This window comes from Pangasianodon hypophthalmus, chromosome 19 (genome assembly GCF_027358585.1).
Source record: "Pangasianodon hypophthalmus isolate fPanHyp1 chromosome 19, fPanHyp1.pri, whole genome shotgun sequence".
NCBI classification, from domain to species: Eukaryota; Metazoa; Chordata; class Actinopteri; order Siluriformes; family Pangasiidae; genus Pangasianodon; species Pangasianodon hypophthalmus.
In genome coordinates this window covers 2,627,919-2,652,099 of record NC_069728.1, presented here as the reverse complement: position 1 = coordinate 2,652,099, position 24,181 = coordinate 2,627,919, and the positions used below count along the sequence as shown (strand labels likewise).

General features: G+C 38.7%; 1 protein-coding gene across 1 annotated transcript in view; it reads left to right on the top strand.

Moving 5' to 3' along the window:
- Positions 1 to 280: 280 nt before the first annotated feature.
- vsnl1a (visinin-like 1a) overlaps positions 281 to 24,181 on the top strand; it is a 31,966-nt gene continuing 8,065 nt past the window's right edge. The window contains exons 1-2 of the mRNA XM_026946997.3: positions 281 to 482; positions 5,111 to 5,279. Of these exons, the coding sequence (XP_026802798.1) occupies positions 5,118 to 5,279 (162 nt within the window). The 5' untranslated portion in view covers positions 281 to 482; positions 5,111 to 5,117. The remainder of the gene's footprint in view (positions 483 to 5,110; positions 5,280 to 24,181) is intronic.

Here is a 24,181-nt window from a genome sequence, read left to right as displayed (position 1 = left end):
ATGATCACAAATCCCCACAGCCACGCTCCAAAATCTAGTGGAAAGCCTTCCCAGAAGAGTGGAGCTTATTATAACAGCAAAGGAGGAATAAATGTGGAATGAGATGTTCAGTATGCACATATGGGTTTGATGGTCAGGGGTGCACATACTTTTGGCCATATAGTGCATTTACAGTTGTGTATCATTTGTGTTAGTGTTAATTTGTTATTCTAGCAGCACATCAGGCTTGTGCAGCTGCGTGCAGAAGAGAGAGAGAGAGAGAGAGAGAGGGAGAGAGAGAGAGAGCTCGCGCGCGCTCGGACGTTTCTCGTCTAGCGTCACTCCATCTGCGGCGTCGCGCGCTGACGGGTTTCTCCTCCTATCCTGCATCCGTTTCTGCTGCACGACTTCTCGCCTTGGAAACACACATCTGCACTCACCTTGTCTTGTCACTCGAAGCGGAAAACATAGACAGGATTTTCTGCTGCTGCTGCTTGGAAAAGGTAAGCACGGAGCGCGTGCGTTTGAAAATGTCTACACGTTATCATCCACCTTCAATGCTTTCAGTGACAAAACCCTGTTAAATGCATTTCCTTACTGAGATCAATAAATGTAGCATTTAAAGCCTTTAAAATGGCCTTTAAACCAGGACCTATCTGCATGATTAATTCCTGCAATAATTAAACAAAATCAATAAAGGACACACCATGGTTTTGTGTGAAGGGGCCACTGGTAGCTATTTACACCTAGATGGACCTTGAAGGTATTGCTAATGTTTTTATTCTGTCAATATGCGCTTCATATTTTCCCCTCTCATATCATGCACTTTATCAGTTTGCTGCGCGTGAGATTGGAGTCCAGGGTTAATCCTAATGAGAAGCAAAGTTCCTCTGCAGACTGCTGGGTGTCAGAGATTTCAGCATCTCAGAAGGCTCTATTACAGTCTGCTGAAAGTGCAGGGAACTTAGACCCTCAAGGTCATCCCAGAAAGAAGAGAAATAATGGATGCAGGTCCACAATGCGCCTGCTCCAGTACAGCAGATCCTCTTTCAGTTATATCCAAGTATATAGTCTATAGGCTCATCTGCATCCAGAGTTAATGCTGCACAATAATGACAACATAGTGCATCGCAGTCATACAGCTCCATGTAGAGATTAAGACGTAATGTATTAAACACCTTTGGATGTGGCATGGGTCTTCCTTTTTCACCAGATTTGTCACATATACAGTTTTGGATCAAAAAGTCATTATTTAAAAAGAAACCCCCCATAAACTCTCATAAAAAAAAACCAAATCATCTGAGACAGGTCAGGATGTGTGTTCCAGCCCTCTTCAATATCAGCCAACAGCGCAATAACTATTAACAAGAATATATTGTGTAGCACAAAGCCTGGCTTCATGTATATGGAAAAGCTCGTGATGAGAGCTTCACACGGCTTGTCATTAGCTTCTAAAGCCTGGTCAGCATTGGACTATTTAATAACCTCATATCCAATAAACACCATAAGTGCTGTTTAAATGATAATGATTATGATAATTGTTTCAGAAGTGGTAATAAGATAATGAATGTACTGCTGAGTACAATTATTAGTCATGAGCTAGTTGTGAATGTGGACAGGACTGGAGCTGGATGTGCTCTGCTCTGCCCTCAATAACAGCCTGTTTTTCTCTCTGTGTGTAATTGAAAAAGATCAATTTAATGTAGCTGCATTAAAGCAGCATTGCCTGAAAAGCCAAAATCATTCATACAGATCGATTCAACCTGGTCTGCTTGTATAGGGAAAGGCTTCTCGCTGGGTTTTCTTTTGTTGTTGCTGTTGTTGTTGAGCTTGAAGCATTCATAACAGTGATATGGACTAAATAGAAAATAGCCAGGAGGTGATAGTTGCTTGTTTATGACTCTTGTGTTCAATTCTACCACTAAACTGATAATCGTTGAAGCTCATAAACTACACATCATACACTTTTTTTCTGTAGGGATATCTCATTTCTCCCTGAATAAGACCTGATATAGTATAAAAAACACATCCTTTTGAATGTAAGGAGCATTCTGAATGTAGAAGATCGGCCACGGTAGGATGGAGTGGCTGATGCACATTTTCTGCAAATGCTCTGCACTCAAAAGAGAAACCTAATCAACAGAAAATCTTGCTTATGCTTTACAACATGTCTGCATGCTGTTTCTACAGAATGGCTGATGCGGTATGAAAAATTTATGTAACAATAACCACAAAAATCAATATCAGTCTATCATGCTATCTGTTTAGGTCTTGTAACTACGTCTGTAGCATGATCCAATAGATATATCACACCTGGTAATGACATTTTTGTGATTTTTGTTATTTTAAAGAAGTATATATAATGTTAACAATATAACTATTTTGAATTGTCCTTATCAATTGTATCACATTGTACTGCAAAAACACTCTGATAAACATTGACTTGCCAGGACTATAATCTATAAAATGTTTGAATCAATTGGGATGTTGGTCTATTTAAAGAAACAACCCAGTTTTATATGTTAAGTCTGGAATTTGTTTATAATTACACTTACTACATTCCATAGAGAACCAATCTGTGCTGCTTTTTCCCTGATTCAGAGCCCATGAGGGTACTGTAAATACCCTACAGTGACATCTGCTGTGTCACATAAAAATGCTTGGGGCAAGCTGGAGGATGTGAAGAGAAATAATCTCAAAAGCCCTCGGTTCCTGCATTAGCACCTTGTTTGATGTAGAGCCATTTTGTCATCATGATGCAGCATAGGCTTTTTTTTTTTGTGGATGTGATGTGTTCTTCAGCCATGACCTCTGACCACGGCTTGCTCGAAATGTTCACGGTTCCAAGAGCAGTGCAGCGTGGGTGGTGAGGTGAGATCTGCAGTGGAAGGCAAATCCTATTCTTCATCCACCTCCACACAAGGAAAACACATGAACAAAAAATGTTGTTAAACCCTCTTTTTCTTTGGAAATGAAATACCACTTGTGAGAAATTTAATTATGGTTTGTATTTATTACCCAAATTCAAAGATGACTATGATCTCTGTCTCTGTTTGTTTGCTTATTAATTGTAACAGTGCCTCTTTATAATTTTGTAAATGACATCAGTCTGCTTACTGAACAATCCTCCAGGAAACACTGCAATATCTGTGTGTGTATTCACATGTGTTCGTCTGTGACGGAGGCGCTGAAGCAGGTTCAGAACAGCTGCATGCCATACAGATAAACAGTGGCAAGTTGGTTGAAATAACATCACCCCTCTGAAACGGACAGGCACAGTGGGGAAGATGGCAGCAAATTCTGGGATCTGAATGGATTTGGCTTCGATTCTGATGTGGTTTTTCGAGAAGCCATCTGCCCTGTTATTCCATCAAACCTCCACAGAGTTTTCTGGAAGGCTCTCTCTCTTTTCTAAACTGTTATGCAAGCTATGCAAGTCTAATTTTCTCGGCCCATGCATACGCCTGTGTGTTTACCAGAATACATTGTATGCAACATTGTTCCCTGTGGTCGTATTAGGTATTGTAATTTGCCCATCACTTTTGATTGCTCATTCTGTTTTTTGTTACGGCTCTTTTGTCTGGTTAATTACTGATATCATCCCCACTGACTGGCTGTATTCATGATACAGTAGCTATAATATGCACCAAATATCATGATACAGCCTTTGTACTGGGCCTCAAATGTTTATTAATATCAGTATATTTGGCGCAATTTGACTCGTATCAAGGTATGGCACCTTCCGTATTTAAAACACACACAGATGATAGTGTTGTTAACATAGTAACATGCAAGATTACAATATACTATATAACTGATTATCAGCACATGTGTGTCTCCTAACTGCGGTTATTCAAAATGATTGTGTAATCAAATTGCTGCACCATCATATTTCAATGAATTTTTTTCTCTTTCTCAAGGGTTTTTTCAAAGACACAACACATGATGTAGTATATACACTCACTGGCCACTTTAATAGGAACACTACTACCCCTGTGCATTCATGCAGTTATCCAATCAGCCAATCATGTGGCAGCAGCGCAGTGCATATAATCATGCAGATACAGGTCAAGAGCTTTGGGTTCCTCTCAAGTCAGCAAGAATAGTGGGCACAGGCTCACCCAAACTGGACAAAGAATAGGTTCTGCCCACAGGACTGCCAGACACTGGATGTTTGTTTTTCACACAATTCTGTGTAAACTCTAGAGACTGTTGTGTGTGAAAATCCCAGGAGATCAGCAGTTTCTGAAATATTCAAACCAGCCCATCTGGCACCAACAGCCTTTTTCTTTTTTATATTATAAATTATTATATATATATATATATATATATATATATACACACACACACACACACACACACACTCGCCGTCCACTTTAATAGGAACACCTGTAAACCTGCCCATGCAGTTATCCAACCAGCCAATCATGTGTATTTCAGAAACTGCTGAGCTTTTGGGATTTTCAGTGGTGCAAAAAACAAAAAACATCCTGTGAGCAGAGGGTCTGCATGCTAAAACACCTTGTCGATGAGAGAGATCAGAGGAGAATGAACAGACTGGTCTGAGCTGACAAGAAGTCTGTAGTAACTTTCTGCTCACCATGGTTGTAAAGAGTGATTATTTGAGTTATTACAAACTTCCAGTCAGCTCAGACCAGTCTGCTCATTCTCCTCTGATCTCTTTCATCTGCAAGGTGTTTTAGCCTGCAGCCTGCAGAATATATATATATATATATATATATATATATATATATATATATATATATATATATATATATATAGAGAGAGAGAGAGAGAGAGAGAGAGAGAGAGAGAGAGAGAGAGAGAGAGAGAGAGAGAGAGATAAAAAGAATTTAACTAATTTGGGTAAAGGCCAAATTAGTTTTAGGTGAGAACTTTTGTTTATCTATCTTATCTAGTCGCATATTGTGCATATTGTGTGTTGGAAACTGAAGACGCATTCATATTTTGTATATATTATATATTTTTGTAACTCTACGTTTAAAAAATGTTTTTGTATTTGAGCATATGCACCTTTTCTGCATCAATTACTTAATTGGCCAACTTCGTAATTGTGATAAATTATAGACAGATGTGATCTGTTCATCTTTCTCTGGCCTGTCTCCTACAGAGACACCATGGGGAAACAGAACAGCAAGCTGACCCCTGAGGTGCTGGATGACCTGGTAAAGAACACAGAGTTTAATGAGCATGAGCTAAAGCAATGGTACAAAGGCTTCCTAAAGGACTGCCCCAGCGGCCGCCTCAACCTCGAGGAGTTCCAGCAGCTATATGTGAAGGTGAGCATTACTTAGCATTTTCTCACATTGTTTGGGTGGGTGCTTTGCCACATGTCTGTGGAACTTCTAGACAGATGTTAATGAAGCCTTAACATAAAGTGTGTAAAACTACAGGACGTATGATTTTTTTTATTTCGCCCTCTCTGGCAGAATAATGATATTGGGGTCTACATGAACATTTCCTAACATGGGTTTTGCTGCGTCATTCTGTGTCCCAAACCACACAATGCACACTAAGTAGCATGGCTAAATAGTAATGACAACAATGGCGTAGTGACAGTGAGTCCTATTTAGCATGGCAGAATGCAGTTGGTATTTGCAAGCGTAGGCGACTCATGATTGTTGAGTATTACAGAAGCTTTATTGTGCACATCAGTGTGACTGTCACAGTTACTGAGTACCAGATGAAAGAGGAAAAACCACTCAATAAGAGTCTTTTAGCTACCGTTAGCTTCACTGTGACTGTCTTCTGTAAGTAAACTAAATCATTTCTCGACATGGGTTACAATTCAAACTCCACAAGGATGAAAAGTTGTGTCCTATAATCTATCATTCACTACACAACATTACTCAAACAAACAACCAAAAAAAACTATGAACTGTAGCATTAAGTTCAGGCATGTTTTGGATTTTCATACATTTAGCAGCTAACATTTTCTGAGACACTATCAGAAATGTATCAAACTCTGCCTCATAGGGTGCAAATGCACGTCACACACTGCGTCTCAGCAAGCGAAACTATCTCAAATACAGGTAAATTTATCTAGTACTTCCTGTTATACATTTACAATTAACCAAATACGTGATTATTAAACATATTTCTAGACATTTTACTCATTTCAGGCAAAGTTTTTAAATAATTTTAAGCATTAATTTCTAAAAAGAGGTAAAATCTATCTGCCAGTAGAAGAAGAAAATTTAATGCTTGAGTTAAAGCATCTAAAAACAGGCTGAATAATCTTATATTTGATGTATAATAATCTCATAATAAGAATATTAGATAAATTTTCACTTTTTATGATATAATCACTAGAGAAGGTAGTGTATATTTAAAACATATTTACGGTACATAATCGGATCTCAGGACCACCTTTACAAATATTGTTACATTTGTAAATTTGACAGTGACTTTTACCATTACGTTATACTGTTGACTGTAAACATAACTACATTTTTATAGCACATTTACACAGTTTTTACACTCCATGTAACTGCATTATATTAATAAGACACACGAGGAGTTCCTGACATAGTGGAGACCATTATGTAGCCTGCAGGATTAAAATGACAAAAAATTATAATCACAAAAATTCGTGTAAATACAGTTCCTGAGGAAAGTCTTGGAACAGCGAGGCCAATTCTGTTATTTTTGCTATACACTAAATACATTTGCATTTACTTTAATTTATTTTAAGACTATATCGACTCTTTTAGCCATGTTGCTTAACACATCTAGATGTAAATGTCAGGAAGTGAAAGCTGAAATTCTGATCTATCGTCCTATAGATCTCAAAGCCAAATGTGTTCAGTGTATAGCAAAAACAAAAGAATTGATCTTGCCTATAGTTTTAAAGGGACTGTATATTTCACACCTGGACTAAATGATCACTTCAACCATCTGCACTGTTTTGAGCCACTCTGCTTGCCAGATCAGCTTTGCGCACAAAGGAATTTAGTCTGCTGGTCACTAACCCTTTTAGCAATTGTCTGATGTGTTTCCCAGCAACAGTGTATCAGACAGATGGTTTTATTAAAATCCAGAGGCAAAGATAGTGAGAAAATGGATGACCTTGTATTATCAGGGTGGTGTGGGGCTGGGAAAAGTGTGCATGTGTGAGAGAGAGAGAGAGAGACAGACAGAGTGCGTGTGTGTGTGAGTGAGAGAGAGAGAGAGAGAGAGAGAGAGAGAGAGAAAGACAGACAGACAGACAGAGTGTGTGTGTGTGTGTGTGTGTGTGAGAGAGAGAGAGAGAGAGAGACTTGTTCCAGGAATGATTCACTCAGCCTTCCTATCACAGCTTTTTGACATGCACACTTCATGCAGGACTGTAACTGTAACCTTACAACAGGAAATACGAGCTAAATTTAACTATATTCACAATATTTTAACTTGATGTGATTTGCAGTGAATATTTTCTTATAAACTTTCATTCTTTGCGACATCTTTGCATTTTGTGCAAAAAATATTTGATATTGCACACACCAAGTAGTGAGAAAAGCACACATTTTACAGAAATGACTACAGCTACACTCACACAAACACACACAAACACACACACACACACACGTTTGTGTCCATTTGAATCTGTGTGAGGACCATTAGCTGACATAATTATTAATGCAATCTAATCCTAACCTTAAATTCAGTAACTAAAAGTAAAGCTCTTGCCTCTTTAAGGTTTTTTTTTTTTGTTGTTGTTGTTTTTTAAATAAAAGATGCAGTACAAGCCAAGTTTCCTCACAAGATCAAAACTGTCAGATATTCCAGACATTTGTTCCCCACCAAGATATAAAAATCTCTCTCTCTCTCTCTCTCGCACACACACACACACACACACACACACAAGTTCTTTTCCACATCTTATACATTGTTCTATGAATAGAGTGCTATTCTGAAGTATCCTGACCCACCACTTCTTTTTTTCATGGTCAGTTTTGTTGACCTGAAAAGAAATAGATTCTGTGTGTTCATATCTATGGATGTTTTGTTCTGCTAGCTGTATTTTTGCTGCATGGTGCATGCTACATATAATGCCACTATGCTATTTGAATAAGATTGATCTATAATAAATGATTTTATATCAATATAAACTCACCCAGGTCATGAAACTTCTCCTTTTCTCAGCAAACACCATCAGACTTGCAAGTCACATGGTATTAGGTGGAAAATTCATTAGGTTATTGAGAATACAGAGACTTTCAGAGTTTAGAGAATCCCCACATATACAATGATCTTATTCAAATAGCATAGTGGTAAAGGTTGGTTAAATTCTGTTAATGCTTCCAGGTAGTACATCCAAGCATATTTAATATCACTAGTCAATTGTCACTAGGATATTTTTATTACTATTGAAGAATAAAATGAATCCGCAGGTCATCTGGCAGGTGGAATACATCTACAGATATTAAGTGCTGCTCAGCTCTGGGCAGACTTTCCCTCCTACTGTCAAATGGAATTATAAATGTCCGAAATACTCCGAGTTATTGTAGTTATAGAATGATATGCCCTTGCATTCATGCATGTCAGTGAACTCAAAGTCACACAGAGTTGTTCCTGTAGAAGGAGAATAAATTTCTTCTCTGGGGTCAATAAAAGTTTGTCTAGACTAACATCCTGTCCCTGGTGCTCTCTACGAGCCGGCCATAATTCAATAAAAGGGCTTTGTATAAAATTTTGAGCTTCCCTAATGTTTTCCTATTGCATTTTTTTTTTTATTCAGAGATGACTCAAATACAACCCAAATACAATCAGAACATTTTGATTGTCTTAGCTGCTTAGGGATTTCAATTACAATACATTCGATTTGTTCTTCAGGAAATTTTACCCATGGTTTTGGTCTTGTCCTGTTACACTGGCATTAAAAGAGGTTGTTAAATATTTCTGTAAAATAAAGTGCAGAGGTATGCAGAAGCAGACGGTTATATAGTTTTGAAAAGGTGAAAGGGTAATGCTGTAGTCCTTGAAAAAATCCCATTGCTGTGATGCAGTCAATAACAAGCCTGTCACTGACGCAGAACAACACTTCACAGCACATGATGGCAAGGTTGAAGGCGTATATTGGGTGGCTGACCCTGGCCGGGTCTGTGTGATGTGCTCTCATGCAATGGAGCTTGGGTAAAAAAAAACAAACCATGGATGACTGCTCTGATTAGCTTGTGGTAGCACAGCAACCCTGACGCCTGTCTGTTCAATGTTACCCCAAGGTCTTCCCTTTGCCAGTGATCTATGGACTAGCTGGGCCTGAAAACATCGCTCAGATGGAGGCTTTTGATTTACTGGACACGTGATAGGGAACTAGAGAGTTTACAATTAACACCGTTGTACAGTGTGCATTGTGTATATGGACTGCACAATATATTGTATGTTACAGTTTTTACAATTTATCATAAACATATTTTTTTAAACAAAATGCATTTAATGAACATGCATTTCTGTTTTTTTTTTTTTTTCTTCGAAACACATTAAGTTAAAAATCAAATGGATAATATACAATGATCAGCCATAACATTAAAACCATCTGCCTAATATTGTGTAGGTTCCCCTAGTGCTGCCAAAACAGCTCTGACCCGTCGAGGCATGGACTCCACCAGAAGGTGTTCACTGTGTACTAAACCTAGCAATCAGTGTTTTTTTTTTTTAAATAGTGTATTTGTCACAGCGGTTATGTAACTGAATGTCAGAAAAGAAAGCTTTTCAGATTCTGCTTAGTAACTTCTTGCTTGGTGTCTCAGGAGACAACACTCACATGGAAATTACTTATTTGCTGGATATGTGATAGGCTGCAGACATCATTACCTGTTTGTGGACTGTGTGTTATACCCAGTGAAGAGAAAGGAGTAAAACACCACAAAGCATGCTGTTATAGAAAAATAATGACGTGATGCTGTTAGCACCCTGAGCATTACTTTCCTATGTCCTCTTACACCACAGCAATTTACCAACCATTACATTTTGTATTAATTAAAGAACGACACATACTTTTTATGTGTTTATCGTTACAGTTAATGTTGTGGAACATCCATGAGACAAGTTAGTTCCTGTTCTCACTTACGTTATATCAGCTCTAAACTTTCCTCACCAGTTTCTCTGTTTTTCTTTCTTGTGACGTTTAAGTTAGTGCTGACATTGGAGTCTCCTTCCAAAAATGTTACATAAACGTCTCCTCACAGAATACTGACATGTCAACAATAACAGAGGTGTTTTAAATGCATTAATGTGGAGCGTCCGCTATGCAAGTCCTTGTGTAAGGTGTTACTATAGAAACGATAACATTAGAACGAGTACATTAAGATAAACCTTGCGGCTGGAATTACTGCCCGAGCTGCTGTAACAGAAATTTAGAATAATGTTATGACATGCTAGCAAACAGTGACGGCTTTGATTTACATGCTTCATGTCACCTGATTAACTATAGGACATTAATGTGGATCTCACTAGAGGTTAATTGAGAAAAATGTCTACAAAACTCTTTGAAGGCAGCAATTTGGTCAGTCAGTTTTTTTTTTTTAAATGAATGCCAGTGATTCAGTTTAAAAGAAGAACATGGCCATGATGATATAAAGTATATCCATGACATTTGAATCAAATATTCAGTGCCAAAAAAAAAGCTCATTTGTTTGTGGACTGTTTGCCTGGATGAAGTTGGATTAGAAGATGATGTGTGAAATTAAAAAAACAAAACAAACTACAAGCCTTTTTGATTGTTAACTGGGTTTGTGATTGCTCCATGTTTCCATCTTATCCATTTATCAATCAACCTCTTTGTTTCTGACTCAGTCCTTGTGTGTGTTTGTGCTGTAAATCTATGCTGTGTATTCAGTAGGTGAGAATGCAAGAGGCGTGACTGAGACTCAGACCTGGACAAATTGCGTCAAACGGTTGATTGGAAGTTAATCGGCATCGTGGCGTAGGGGGTAGTGTTGCCTTCTCGCAGCTCCAGAGTGCCTGGTTTGATACTGTGCTTGGTTTCTAAAGCGTGAATGCATTAAACTGTGCCCTAGGTGTGAATCTGTGTTTATTTACAGTACGATGCCCTGAGGTCAGGCCTGGACTTATGCATGTGCCCCAGGGTAGAAGGGGCCTCCAGATTAATCAAAAGCTATGGACAAAATATTCAGGTTTCCGGTCCAGCAATTGGAATATTTTCAAAGAATGTTTGCTGCTGGCTCACCCACCTTCAATACATTGTTGAAATAGGTGGTTTGATTTGTTCAGTTTGGTCATATTTTGTACATGGGTCATAACTGGCGTTTGTTGATTGGCTTAGATTTTGACAATGGGAGGGAATGCAGCTGGGTTTTTGATATTAGTTAGCTAATTGTCTCAGAAGGTGGACTTCTTAAAGGTAACACCTACCTTTGTATTTTATTTAAGTGATTTCGTTTGGACTTGCATTGTCATGGCTTTGTATGTTAACAATCCATAGTGAGAATGTGGAGCTATAAAAATCCAAACTGCTCCAACTAACTACTGCACACACAGACCAACCGATTAGCTGATTTTTTTTAGTTGAATATAATAAGACCGTATCAGGAGTAGCTCCAAAACTAGTTGTACAACACCCACTAGTTGGGCATATTTATTCTCATATTTGTAATGAACATGCAATAGATTTTATAATAATTATACTGAATAATTGACACAGAGAAACAGAAAAATGGTAATTGGATACATTTAATGTATGAGTAGTTGCTGTTATATTATAAATTGTCTGATAAGCTCCATAATCACCATAATTCTGGACAATCTCTAGATTATACTTTGGACACTTTAATTCTTTCTTTTTCTTTCATGCTTTCTGAATCTCTTGTGTTTTGGTTACTTGGTCAAAAGTGCTGCAGTCATAACCCGGGTCTTATTCATTCATTCATTCATTCATGGAGCAGTTGGAGCTTCATGTCTTGGTGTATGTATAGGGCCTCTACCCACCCAGTGTTCCAGGATCTGGACTCTGACCAGCATAAAACTCTTACTTACTGAAGATGAACGAATGAAATATTCAGTGTTATGAAAGCTGAGTTTCACATGTAACCTGAAGTCATGTAGGTAAAGTATTAGAAAGGTTGTTAAAGGACAGCTTGTTCTCTGTTTTAGAAATCTCAGAAATGAACTTGAGTCATTAATATTGTGTAGACCCTGGCAAGCAGGAGAAAGTGTGCACACGTCATCCCTCAGTGCTCGACAAACAGACGTGCTCCCACATGCTTGCTGTCCAGCCTTGCACTCGCCCACGCTCTCTCTTTTGTGTATGTGTGTGTGTGTGTATACAGTCATGTGAAAAAATTAGGACACCCCATGAAAGCCTGTGTTTTTTTTTTAACGTAGTTAAACATATGGACATTTGATCTTCATTTTAACAATATTGGGAGATTCAAGTTATATAACAAAACAAATAAAACCAAAGAAAAGTCTTTTTAAAATGATCTGTAAAATGTAATTTAAAATAAATCTAATTTCTTGTGAGGAAAAAGTAAGGACACCCCCACATTTATTTGTACTTAAAATGGCTAAAATTACCTACAGGTGTATCATATCAGGTGCAAATGATTAGAACATCGTTACAGAGCATTTTGAAGGAGGCTTGCCTTATTTAAACCTCAGACGTTTAGATTGGTTTGCTCTTAATTGTTGAAGTGAGAGGTATCACCATGGTGAGATCCAAAGAGCTTTCTGAGGCCTTCAGAAAGAAGATTGTTCATGCTTATGAGTCTGGTAAGGGATATAAAAAGATCTCAAAAGAATTTGTAACCAGCCATTCCACTGTCCGGAAAATCATTTACAAGTGGAGAACATTTAAAACAACTGCTAACATAGCCAGGTCAGGCCGTCCAAGCAAATTCCCCCCAAGAGCAGACCGCAAGATGCTTAAAGAAGTCTCCAAAAACCCTAAAATATCATCACGGGACCTTGCTACAGTTGATGTCAAAGTGCATGAATGTACAATCAGAAAGAGATTGCACAACTTTAATTATCATTGGAGGTGTGCAAGGAGAAAACCTTTACTGCCTAAGAAAAACATGAGGGCAAGACTGAAGTTTGCCAAAGAACACATAGACAAAGGCCAAGACTTCTGGAATAATGTGCTTTGGGCAGATGAGTCGAAAATTGAATTATTTGGACACCATAACAGAGGGCATGTTTGGTGTAAACCAAATACAGCATTTCAGAAAAAGAACCTCATACCAGCTGTGAAACATGGAGGTGGAAGTGGTTTGGGGATGCTTTGCTGCAGCAGGACCTGGCCAGCTCACCATCACAGAATCCACTATGAATTCTACAGTGTATCAGAAGGTGCTTGAGGAACATGTGAGACCATCTGTCAAAAAATTGAAGCTGAAGCGGAACTGGACCTTGCAACATGACAATGACCCAAAACATGCCAGTAAATCCACCAAGGACTGGCTGAAAAGTAAAAAATGGAGAGCTCTGGAATGGCCAAGTCAAAATCCAGATCTAAATCCTATTGAGATCCTGTGGAGTGATTTGAAACGGACTGTGCATGCAAGAAACCTCTCAAACATCACACAGCTGAAAGAATTCTGCATTGAGGAGTGGGGGAAACTTTCTTCCAGTCGATGTCAGAAACTGGTAGATGGATACAGGAAACGTCTCATTGAGGATGACATCACTGTCATCTACAGGTACAAATTAAAACAAGATCAGAAATTGACATGTTGACATTTCTTAATAAAGAACTGAATATTTAATGGGGTGTCCTAATTTATTCACATGACTGTGTATATATATATATATATATATATATATATATTTATATTTGATTTTTGAAGTTTTAATTTTCACTTCTCAGGCCAGAAAATAAATACATCTAAGTTAAACTCTCCCAATTTACCTGAATTCACCCTATCTGATGTAAATGTAATGTAAACTTGGTTTAAACCCCCAAAATAACTGAACGCAATTATGTGTATAATTAATATTATACATGATAATTTAGTAATTTCACTTCTAATCTATGATTCCCAGTGAATTTTACATTCTGAATTATTATTGCTGGATTGTTCAAGATCTATGTATTCTTAGATATGCATACATGACCTCCTAAAATGGTTTTAATTTAATTTTGTTATTTCACAAATAAAAATATATAATTGCTGAATATGGTGAAGCTTTAAGAAGATAATTGTTAACATGTATGGAAGGAGTCTCCAGTGTCAGCCCTTTGTAATAGTCAGTAAGGTTTCTGTCTTTGCACTTTGCATTTTGTGGTTTCTCAGTAATACAACCTTTTTTTTTTTTTTATTAACTTCAAGAGAGAGGGAAAAAAAGAGTCTGGTGAGGGAATGTCTGCTTATAGCTGCTATAACACAAGAGATAACAGGAACTATCTTGTTTTGTGGATGTTCCACAACATTAAATGTAACTCTAAAAAAGTGATAAAAAGTGTAATTCTTTAATTGTTGAGGGTTGCTGTGGGTTTCCTGTTGGGCTGCATCACACCACCCCACTATTGATTATTTTCAGTTGACAGCATGCCCTGACCTGTTTTACCCTTTACATATTTGGGCATAGACACCAAAATGTATTTAACACAAGCCAGTTTGGAAGGAACAGGCTGCAGGGGGTTACATAATGGCATTTGGAGCCATCGCAGCAGATGGAAGGATGTACCAACTGGACACAATTACCCCTGCAGGCACCTGGCCCAGCTCACTCAATCAGGGGAGAGGGCTAGCCGCAGGGTGGGAGAGAGACAGACCCCTGCACATAGTGTTAATTTTATGTAATGCACTACATCAGGGGTGTCCAACTCAGGTGTTGGAGGGCTGGACTCCAGCCCAGCTATAAGAGTGCTTTTACATACACAGTGCTTAGTCCATTTGAATCATCTCTGGTTACGTTTTCTCCCATGGTGCAGTTCTTTTAAGCAAGTGAGAACACAGCAATATCAACTGAGTGCAGACCGTCTAAGCGAGGCGCTCATGGTCTGGTTCAGTTGCTGGTTAAATTGCAGTAAGAAAGCAATTCGACTCTGCAAGAAGTGAACTCAACATGCCATGTATTTTGGATTCCAGGCATCATTTTTTTGACCCAAGTGAATCAAATCAAGTGATAATTATTTTGGATGTTAATTTAAAAAAAAACAAACAAAAAAAAACATTCGGGCTTCTTGATTTGTCAAGCATGTTATAGACAAAAAGAGTGTCTATTTATTTTCAGTAAATATATATATATACTGTATATATATACTGTATATATGCATATATATGCATGTGTGTATGTATATGAATATGTATACACTGATCATACCATCTGCTGTGGTATCTGGCACCAAGACGTTAGCAGCAGATCCTTTAAGTCCTGTAAGGTGTGAGATGAGGCCTCCATGGATCAGACTTGTTTGTCCAGCACATCCCACAGATGCTCGATCTGATTGAGATCTGGGGAATTTGAAGGCCAAGTCAACACCTCGAACTCTTTGTCATGTTCCTCAAACCATTCCTGAACAATTTTTGCAGTGTGGCAGGGCTCATTATCCTGCTGAAAGAGGCCACTGCCATTAGAGAATACTGTTGCCATGAAGGAGTGTACTTGGTCTGCAACAATGTTTAGGTAGGTGGTACGTGTCAAAGTAACAACCACATGAATGCCAGGACCCAAGGTTTCCCAGCAGAACATTGTCCAGAGCATCACACTTCCTCTGCTGGCTTTCCTTCTTCCCATAGTGCATCCTGGTGCCATCTCTTCCCCGGGTAAGTGACGCACACACACCTGGCTGTCCTCATGATGTAAAAGAAAACATGATTCATCAGAGCAGGCCGCCTTCTTCCACTGCTCCATGGTCCAGTTCTGATGCTCATGTGCCCATTGTAGGAGCTTTTGGCAGTGGACAGAGGTCAGCATGGGCACTCTGACAGGTCTGCAGCTACACAGCCCCATACGCAGCAAGCTGCACTGCACTGTGTGTTCTGACACCTTTCTATCATAGCCAGCATTAACTTCTTCAGCAGTTTGTGCTACAGTAGCTCTTCTGTGGGATCGGACCAGATGGACTAGCCTTCGCTCCCCATGCGCATCAGTGAGCCTTGGGCTCCCATGACCCTGTCACCGGTTCACCAGTTGTCCTTCCTTGGACCACTTTTGGTAGGTACTAACCACTGCATACCAGTGACACCCCACAAGACCCGCCGTTTTGGAGATACTCTGACCCAGTCGTCTAGCCATTACAATTTGGCCCTTTTCAAAGTCGCTCAGATCCTTACACTTGCCCATTTTTCCTGCTTCCAACACATTAACTTTGAGAACTGACTGTTCACTTGCTGCCTAATATATCCCACCCCTTGACAGGTGCGACTGTAACGAGATATGTTATTCACTTCACCTGTCAGTGGTTTTAATGTTATGGTTTATTGTTTTATGTGTGTGTGTTTATTATATACAGTCACCGTCCACTTTATTAGGAATACCAGTGCACTTGTTCATTCATGCAATTATCTACTCAGCCAATCATGTGGCAGCAGCACAATGCATAGAATCATGCAGATGCAGGTCAAGAGCTTCAATTAATGTTCACATCAAACATCAAAATGGGGAAAAAGTGTTATCTGTGTGACTTTAACCGTGGCGTGGTTGTTAGTACCAGTTGGGTAACCTGACATGGCACAGTTCTTTTGTCAGGTATAAAGTGGATTTCACACCATTTTGCGTGTTTGCCATGATTATCATGTAGAGGTGGTTGTTCCCTTTAAGAACAATGGAAGCCATACTGCAGAAAATGTTCTTATGTCGCTTACTCAGATCTCCACTACAACACTATTCTGTCTTGGAGGTCTACAGACAGAATGGATAGACAGAATGGACATTTTCTTTGGTTTTTTCTGGTCAGAGTTCGGGAAATACAAATAAGAAGTCTAGGCGAATGCAGCATTAGTATCTGCTAGTAAAGCTAAAAGGAAATGCTTCTGTGAGGAATATCTCAGGTTATATTCTGCATCATGGATCAGTCTGTATGGATAATGGTTAACCACTCATTTCTCTTCCAAATGATCCCTCTACAGGAACATAGACCCGTTTGACTCTTCTAGCTTGTATTTAATATTTGAAACTCAAAATTAAAGGAATATTGATTGTTTGAAGAAGAGGAGGATATTATTATTATTTAAGGTCTACAAAAATGGAAGTGTTAGGCATAGCCCAAATACTGTATACACTGCTATATATTTCAGTTTAATCTAATTCACCTGGAGTAAATGTGGTTCTGTAGGGGGTCTAAATCATTTGATGTAATTCTAGATATTCTCTTCTGTAACTTTAGGATAATGGTTAATTAGGCAGTGATGCTGTATTTATTTTGTAGCCAGCCTCACTCCTCATGGCCATACAGAGCCCAGCGAAGCATGTCACTGAACGTTTACATAACCCTTCTCTCTGGTCCTGCAAAGCTCAGTATAACATAACCTCAGATACCACATTCACACATTACTTTATTATTATGGACTAATAAACTGCCTTTCTAGTCTACTTCTCTTTAAGAATGCATGGAGCTTGTAGTTTACCTTTTTTAAGCATGAATGATTGTGTGTGTGTGTGTGTGTGTGTGTGTGTGTGTGTTGTAAGAGGGAAGATTTTACAACAAGAGCAGACATGTACCAACTATGCTTGTGGAGCAACCTGGTGTTTTTTTCACTTGTGCTCTTCTCTAAAATAAAGCCTAAGCACACTGATCTAGTTTCTTGGAAGTGATTGAACTGAATGTTTAGGATAATTGGATAAGATAATTAAAGCATGTGATTGTCAGAATGTAAAGTTATGCTTTTAACAGCAATGTTGTAATAAAAGTGATAATTAGAAGAAATGGCACTAGATATTTCTGATGATTGACAGCTGTAATTTCAGATTATATTCAAAATTGATTTATGCTCAATTTACCATATGTAAGTATGCTGGTGAAAGTTTTTAGAGAGTTTCCTCCCCTTCAAACATGACGCAACCAACAAAAGTAGCTTCAGATCATTTGAAGCGTCTTCTTGTGGGAAGCGTCTCCTCCACTTGCTAAACAGGAGTAAACCGTGTCCATCAGGTGCTTCGCATCTTTAAAAAAATATATGAGATTTTCAGACAAATTGGGTTTACAGCAAATCATTTTACACAGGGACTTTATTTACACAATCCCACTTTGCCTTAAAATCTTTGGAATCAAGGCCTTTGGGGAAGGGAGGAGGGAAGCTTTTTAAATTTTGCCCTCTAGTGATGAGCTTGCATAGCGAGCAAGATTATCAATGGAATATAATTTAGTTATTAAGTCAATTTTGTTTCTGTTGTAGTTGTTGTAGCTGTGTGTGGAATTAGTACAAATGTACCCTTAGATAGAATGTCTAGAAATCAATCTTCTTAGATTATATGAATATCAATTGTCTATCAATCGCTCAGCAATTAACAGTGAGCATTTTATTATTTTGCATTATTATTCCTATTGTCATAATCAGTATTTACTCATTTCCTACTTTAACCATTTATTCACATTTAATCACATTTTTATTTGATCATAATGTTTTTAGAACTTTAGGGTGAGTAAGCTTAGCATTTATATATTTTATAAACTCAGCATTTATATACATTTATATATTATTTGTTTTTCATTATCTTCATTTTGAGTATTAATCAGTTAATTAATCAAAGGGGGAGTGTAAAAAATGATTATTTACTCATTATTTTTCATCTATGTTTGAAGCTTCTTAGATTCTTATGTGTCTGTGATACCATGAGAAGTCAGGAATATACGAGATACAGGAGAGACACAGGATTGTGGTGCTATGGGATGCGAGGGCACTTTGGCAGCATATCTATAAGTTGATTTTGCATCAGAGACGCAGGAGAGTTTATAGAGAAGGTGCGAGGGAAAGTTGAAGTTAGGAGTTGAAGTTTGAGAGTCAGACGAGGTATATGTATAATGAAGCTTCAATAAAAAGCTTTTCTGTACTGAGGAATTCTTGGCTGTGACATTTTTAAATCAGCCATTACACTGTGAGAGGAAGTTGCTCGCACCAGGGCAGGAGGTGACCAGCAGTGAGAGTTTATACCTATGATTTGTTATGATGGCTCACTGAAAGACTCACCACTCTCTGGACCTTTGACTCATCCTACACACACACACACACACACACTGTAGCATTGCTGACGCACAGCTCCAGGGTCCCTGGTTTGATCCTGAGCTTGGGTTACTGTCTGTGTGGAGTTTACATGATGCCTTGTACATGTTGTTATTGCATGATGTGCTGCAACGTATATTGTAGATGTAAAGTCTACATATATTGTATATGTATATATGTATATACAGTATGTATATATACACTCACCGTCCACTTTATTAGGAATACCTCTACACCTTCATGCAATTATCTAATCAGCCAATCGTGTGGCAGCAGTGCAGTGCATAAAATCATGCAGATACAGGCCAGCAGCTTCAGGTAATGTTCATATCAATCATCAGAATGGGGAAAATATGTGATCTCAGTGACTTTGAATGTGGCATGATTGTTGGTGCCAGACGGGCAGGTTTGAGTATTTCAGAAACTGCTGATCTCCTGAGAATTTCACATGCAACAGTCTCTAAACTTTACTCAGAATGGTGCAATAAAAAAAACATCCAGTGAGCAGCAGCTCTGTGGACAGAAACGCGTTGTTGAGAAAGGTCAGCGGAGAATGGCATGACTGGTTCAAGCTGACAGAAAGGCTACAGTAATTCAGACAACCACTCTGTACAATTATGGTGGGCAGAAAAGCATCTCAGAATGCACAACACGTCGAACCTTGAGGCGGATGGGCTACAACAGCAGAAGACCACATCAGATTCCACTCCTGACAACCAAGAACAGAAAGCTGAGGCTGCATTGGGAACTGGATCACCCAAACTGCACAGCTGAAGACTGGAAAAATGTAGCCTGGTCTAATGAATCTCAATTTCTGCTGAGGCTCACAGATGGTAGGGTCAGAATTTGGTGCCAACACCATGAACATAACCTACCCTGTGTCCACAGTCCAGGCTGGTGGAGGTGGTGTAATGGTGTGGGGAATGTTTTCTGATGTGTGCATCCATTCATGGCCACAATTTACCATCTTCTATTGGCTACTTCCAGCATGATAATGCACTGTCACAAAGCAGGAGTCGTCTCAAACTGGTTTCATGAACATGACAATGAGTTCAGTGCTCTTCAGCGGTCTTCAACCTTCAATCTTCAGTCTGAATCCAATACAACACCTTTGGGACGTGGTAGAATGGGAGAGTCGAGCATTAAAGTGCACCTGAAAAATCTGCAGGAATTTTGTGATGCAAACATGGACCAGAATCTCAAAGGAGTGTTTCCAACATCTCGTGGAATCCATGACATGATGAATTGAGACTGTTTTGAGAGCAAAGGGAGGCCCTACCCAGTATTAGTATAGTATTGGTAAGGAGGTCTGGGGTTCAGTCGGTGTTCCAGTTCATCCCAAAGGTGTTCAGTGGGGTTGAGGTCAGGGCTCTGTGCAGGACACTCGAGTTCTTCCACTCCAACCTTCACACACCATGTCTTCATAGAGCTCGCTTTGTGCACAGGGGCATTGTCATGCTGGAACAGGTTTGAGCCTCTTAGTTCCAGTGAAGGGAAATACACTGCCTGGCCAAAAAAAAGGTCGCTGTTTGGGTTTAAATAAGCAAATACTTAAGAGTCTATGATTGGATCATTACTGCAGTGATTAATATGTTTCAGCTGGCAACAATTCTTTAAACCGTAACTGATGCAGTGTGTAGCTTCTCATTTCTTAAACAACCATGGCAGATTACTTATCCCGTGGTCGTGGAAAAGATGTTACTGAAGGGGAAAATTGTTGGCCTGCATCAAGCAAAGAAAACAGCTAAGGAGATTGCTGAAATCACTGGAACTGGGTTTTGAAATGTCCAGTGCATTATTAAAGCCTGGAAGGATAGTGGTGAACCGTCAACTTTACAGAAGAAACGTAGTTGTAAAAAAATCTTGAATGATCGTGATCGGAGATCTTTAAAACGCATGGTGATGTCACATCGTAAAAAAATCGACAGGAGAACTCACGGCTATGTTTAATAGTGAAAGTAAGAGCATTTCCACACGCACAATGTGATGAGAACTTACAGGATTTGGACTAAACAGCTGTGTGGCCACAAGAAAGCCATTTGTTAGTGACGATAATCGGAAAAAATGACTTCAATTTGCTCTGGAGCATAAAGACTGGACTGTGGAGCAATGGAAAAAGGTCATGTGGTCTGATAAAATCAGATTTACCCTATTCCAGAGCAATGGGCGTGTCAGGGTAAGAAGGGAAATGCATGAAGTGATTCACCCGTCATGCATAGTGCCTACTGTACAAGCCTCTGGAGGCAGTGTTATGATCTGGAGTTGCATCAGCTGGTCAGGTCGAGGCTCAGCCTCATTGTGTGGCAATAAAATGAAGTCAGCTGAGCACCTGAATGTACTGAATGACCAGGTTATCCCATCAATGGACTTTTTCTTCCCTGATGGCACAGGCATATTCCAGGATGAAAATGCTGAGATTCATCAGGCTTAACATGTGAAACAGTCGTTCAGGGAGCCTGAGGAATCATTTTCACACATGAATTGGCCACCACAGAGTCCTGACCTCAACCCCATTGAAAGTCTTTGGGATGTGCTGGAGAAGACTTTACGGAGTGGTCCGACTCTCCTGTCCTCAATGCAAGATCTCAGCCAAAAATTAATGCAACTCTGGATGGAAATAAATGTTGTGAAGTTGCATAAGGTTGTTGAAACAATGCCAGGACGAATGCGTGCTGTAATCAAAGCTAAATGCAGTGCAACAAAATATTAGATTGTGCGACTTTTTTTTTGGCCAGGCAGTGTATTAATGCTACACCATACATACATACATACATACATACATACATACATATAGATAGATAGATAGAGTATATATAGCAACTAGTGTACTGCGATAGTGATATATACCCAAAACATTGCCTAATCCATTGATAAACTTGAAGACGTACAGTAACAAGAAAATATGTTACTGACTTATACTCTGAAGTCCGCTCATAACATTTCTGTGGCTTCACATACACAAAACAGTCATAATTATTTTTACATGACAGTTTCCAACTTCTTTTTATGCCTCAGATTCTGTTAGTTAGTATTAGACTTAGTATTAACATCCATCTCGGGATAGCCCTTTACACCTGGTAGTATTCTATGTCTTGAATGCATCATCACTGAACACTTGTGATCACATTTCTTCAGTAGGAGCGTTGCCAAATCTGCAAGCATCAACTCACTCTCACTGCACAATCAATCCCAAAAAAGTGCTTGCAGCTACCATATAAAAACTGAAAGGAAATATTTATACTTAGATTTGATTTCCTAATTAAATCACTGGCACTCTAGCACAAATAGAGGTGGTTTCACTGCAGCTCTGTATTTCCATGACTTGCACTTTTTTGTTTTGCTCTTCTCGTCTCCCCCTCCATGTCAGGCCAGATGGAGCAGAAGGGCTAGCCCCATGAGAGAGTCACTTTGCATTATTGTAGGATGCACGACGGCGTGCATTGCTTCCTGACGCGGTGCTTCTTCAGTAAAGGAAGACTGCTGGAGGGAGAGAAAGGGAACGCTGCTGTCTTGATGTCTTCGTGTTCTGTCTTTCCAGAAGACTGTGATAGAGTGGGCTTTCTCAGGTTGAAATCTTCAAGACCCTGAGCACTGTTTCGTTCAGTCATGTTTTCTTTCCGACCTTAAATGCTTTGTCCAGTTGCCTTTTTTATGTAGGAGGAGGTTGGAATTGGTCAGTGTGTGACTGTAATAGCCTTTGGTTTTGTATGTAGACATCATACGCAGGCTCTTATAAAAGTGCTGAACTCACTAATATAGAGAAACAGTAGTTTCAATGCCTTTATGGCCTTTTTCCTTTAATCGCTAATCAATATAAAAAGCCTTAGAATACAAATATTTGTATTCAATAACAGTTGCAAGAAGATAAGTAAGTACTTTAATTGCAGCTTTATAATATACACTAATTAATTTGACATGTACACTGCTGCTAATGTTTTCTTTTGTGCCAAATATGACGAGCTGTAATCTGCAGAAGTCTGCTTTTAATGCAAGTAGATTTGAGTCAGTATGATGAAGCGCCTCATGTCTAATTAATTGCATTTTGAAGACTAGGCAAACCTTCCAAGTGGTTCTGCAGCAATTAGATCTCAGAATTTTGCAGTTATGTGGAATACTGTGAGAAAAGTAATAGCCTTCATTTGCTCTAAATCACAAGAAATTATGGGATGAGAATTGTGCCACTACGATTAGAATTTTTATGCCTTTATTTGAATTTGATAAGTGAACTTTTGTAGCTGAATTACATCAAATTGAAATTGGTGGTTTGCATGGTTTCAGATTCAATTTTAAGAAAAGTAATTCATGTTTTGGTGACAAGTTCTTCAAGTTGAGATTTAAAGTTTAAAAACACTAAATTATTGGCTCCTTGACTGAAACGGTGGTGATCAAATCTGCTCAACTTTACTTTTTTTTTAATTCAAATTCCAGATGTAGCATTTTGAAATCTTAATCTGAATTTGAGGAACTGTAATCTGGAATGGGTTGCAAACAGACAGACAGACAGACAGACAGACAGATAGATAGATAGAATTTGAAACCTTGCTTATACATTCAAAATGTGAAATACAATTTCAATTTGCTGTAATTCAACTACAAACTTTACTTACAAATTCGAAAAGGCATAAAAATTCAGATTTGTACATTTTAAATTCAGATTATTGGGGCACAATTATTTCTATTTCTATTAAAAATATATCTATTTAGACTTCAGGCAAATAATTTAATATTTTTATACAGTTTGATCACCAGTCATGAGTTTGAATAATGATAGGCACGTCTCCATCCACCCCAACTCTATCCCCATTCTGTGACATTCTTTTATCAAAGATTGACATTTCCTGACTTGAACATAGCTCTGTGTGTCCACAATGTCTAATTAGATTATTACAGTTTTCTCTAATTACCCCCTGCATAAGATGACATGCAGTAGTGTTTGCTTCGAAGCAGAGAAGCCTTCTGTGATTTGTGTGAACACACCAGAAACATGGCATTTATAGGTTTCCAGCTCAGTTCATCTATTCAAAAATACAGGGATGTTGTTTTTATTAACAAGACATGCCAATAATTCTGATATT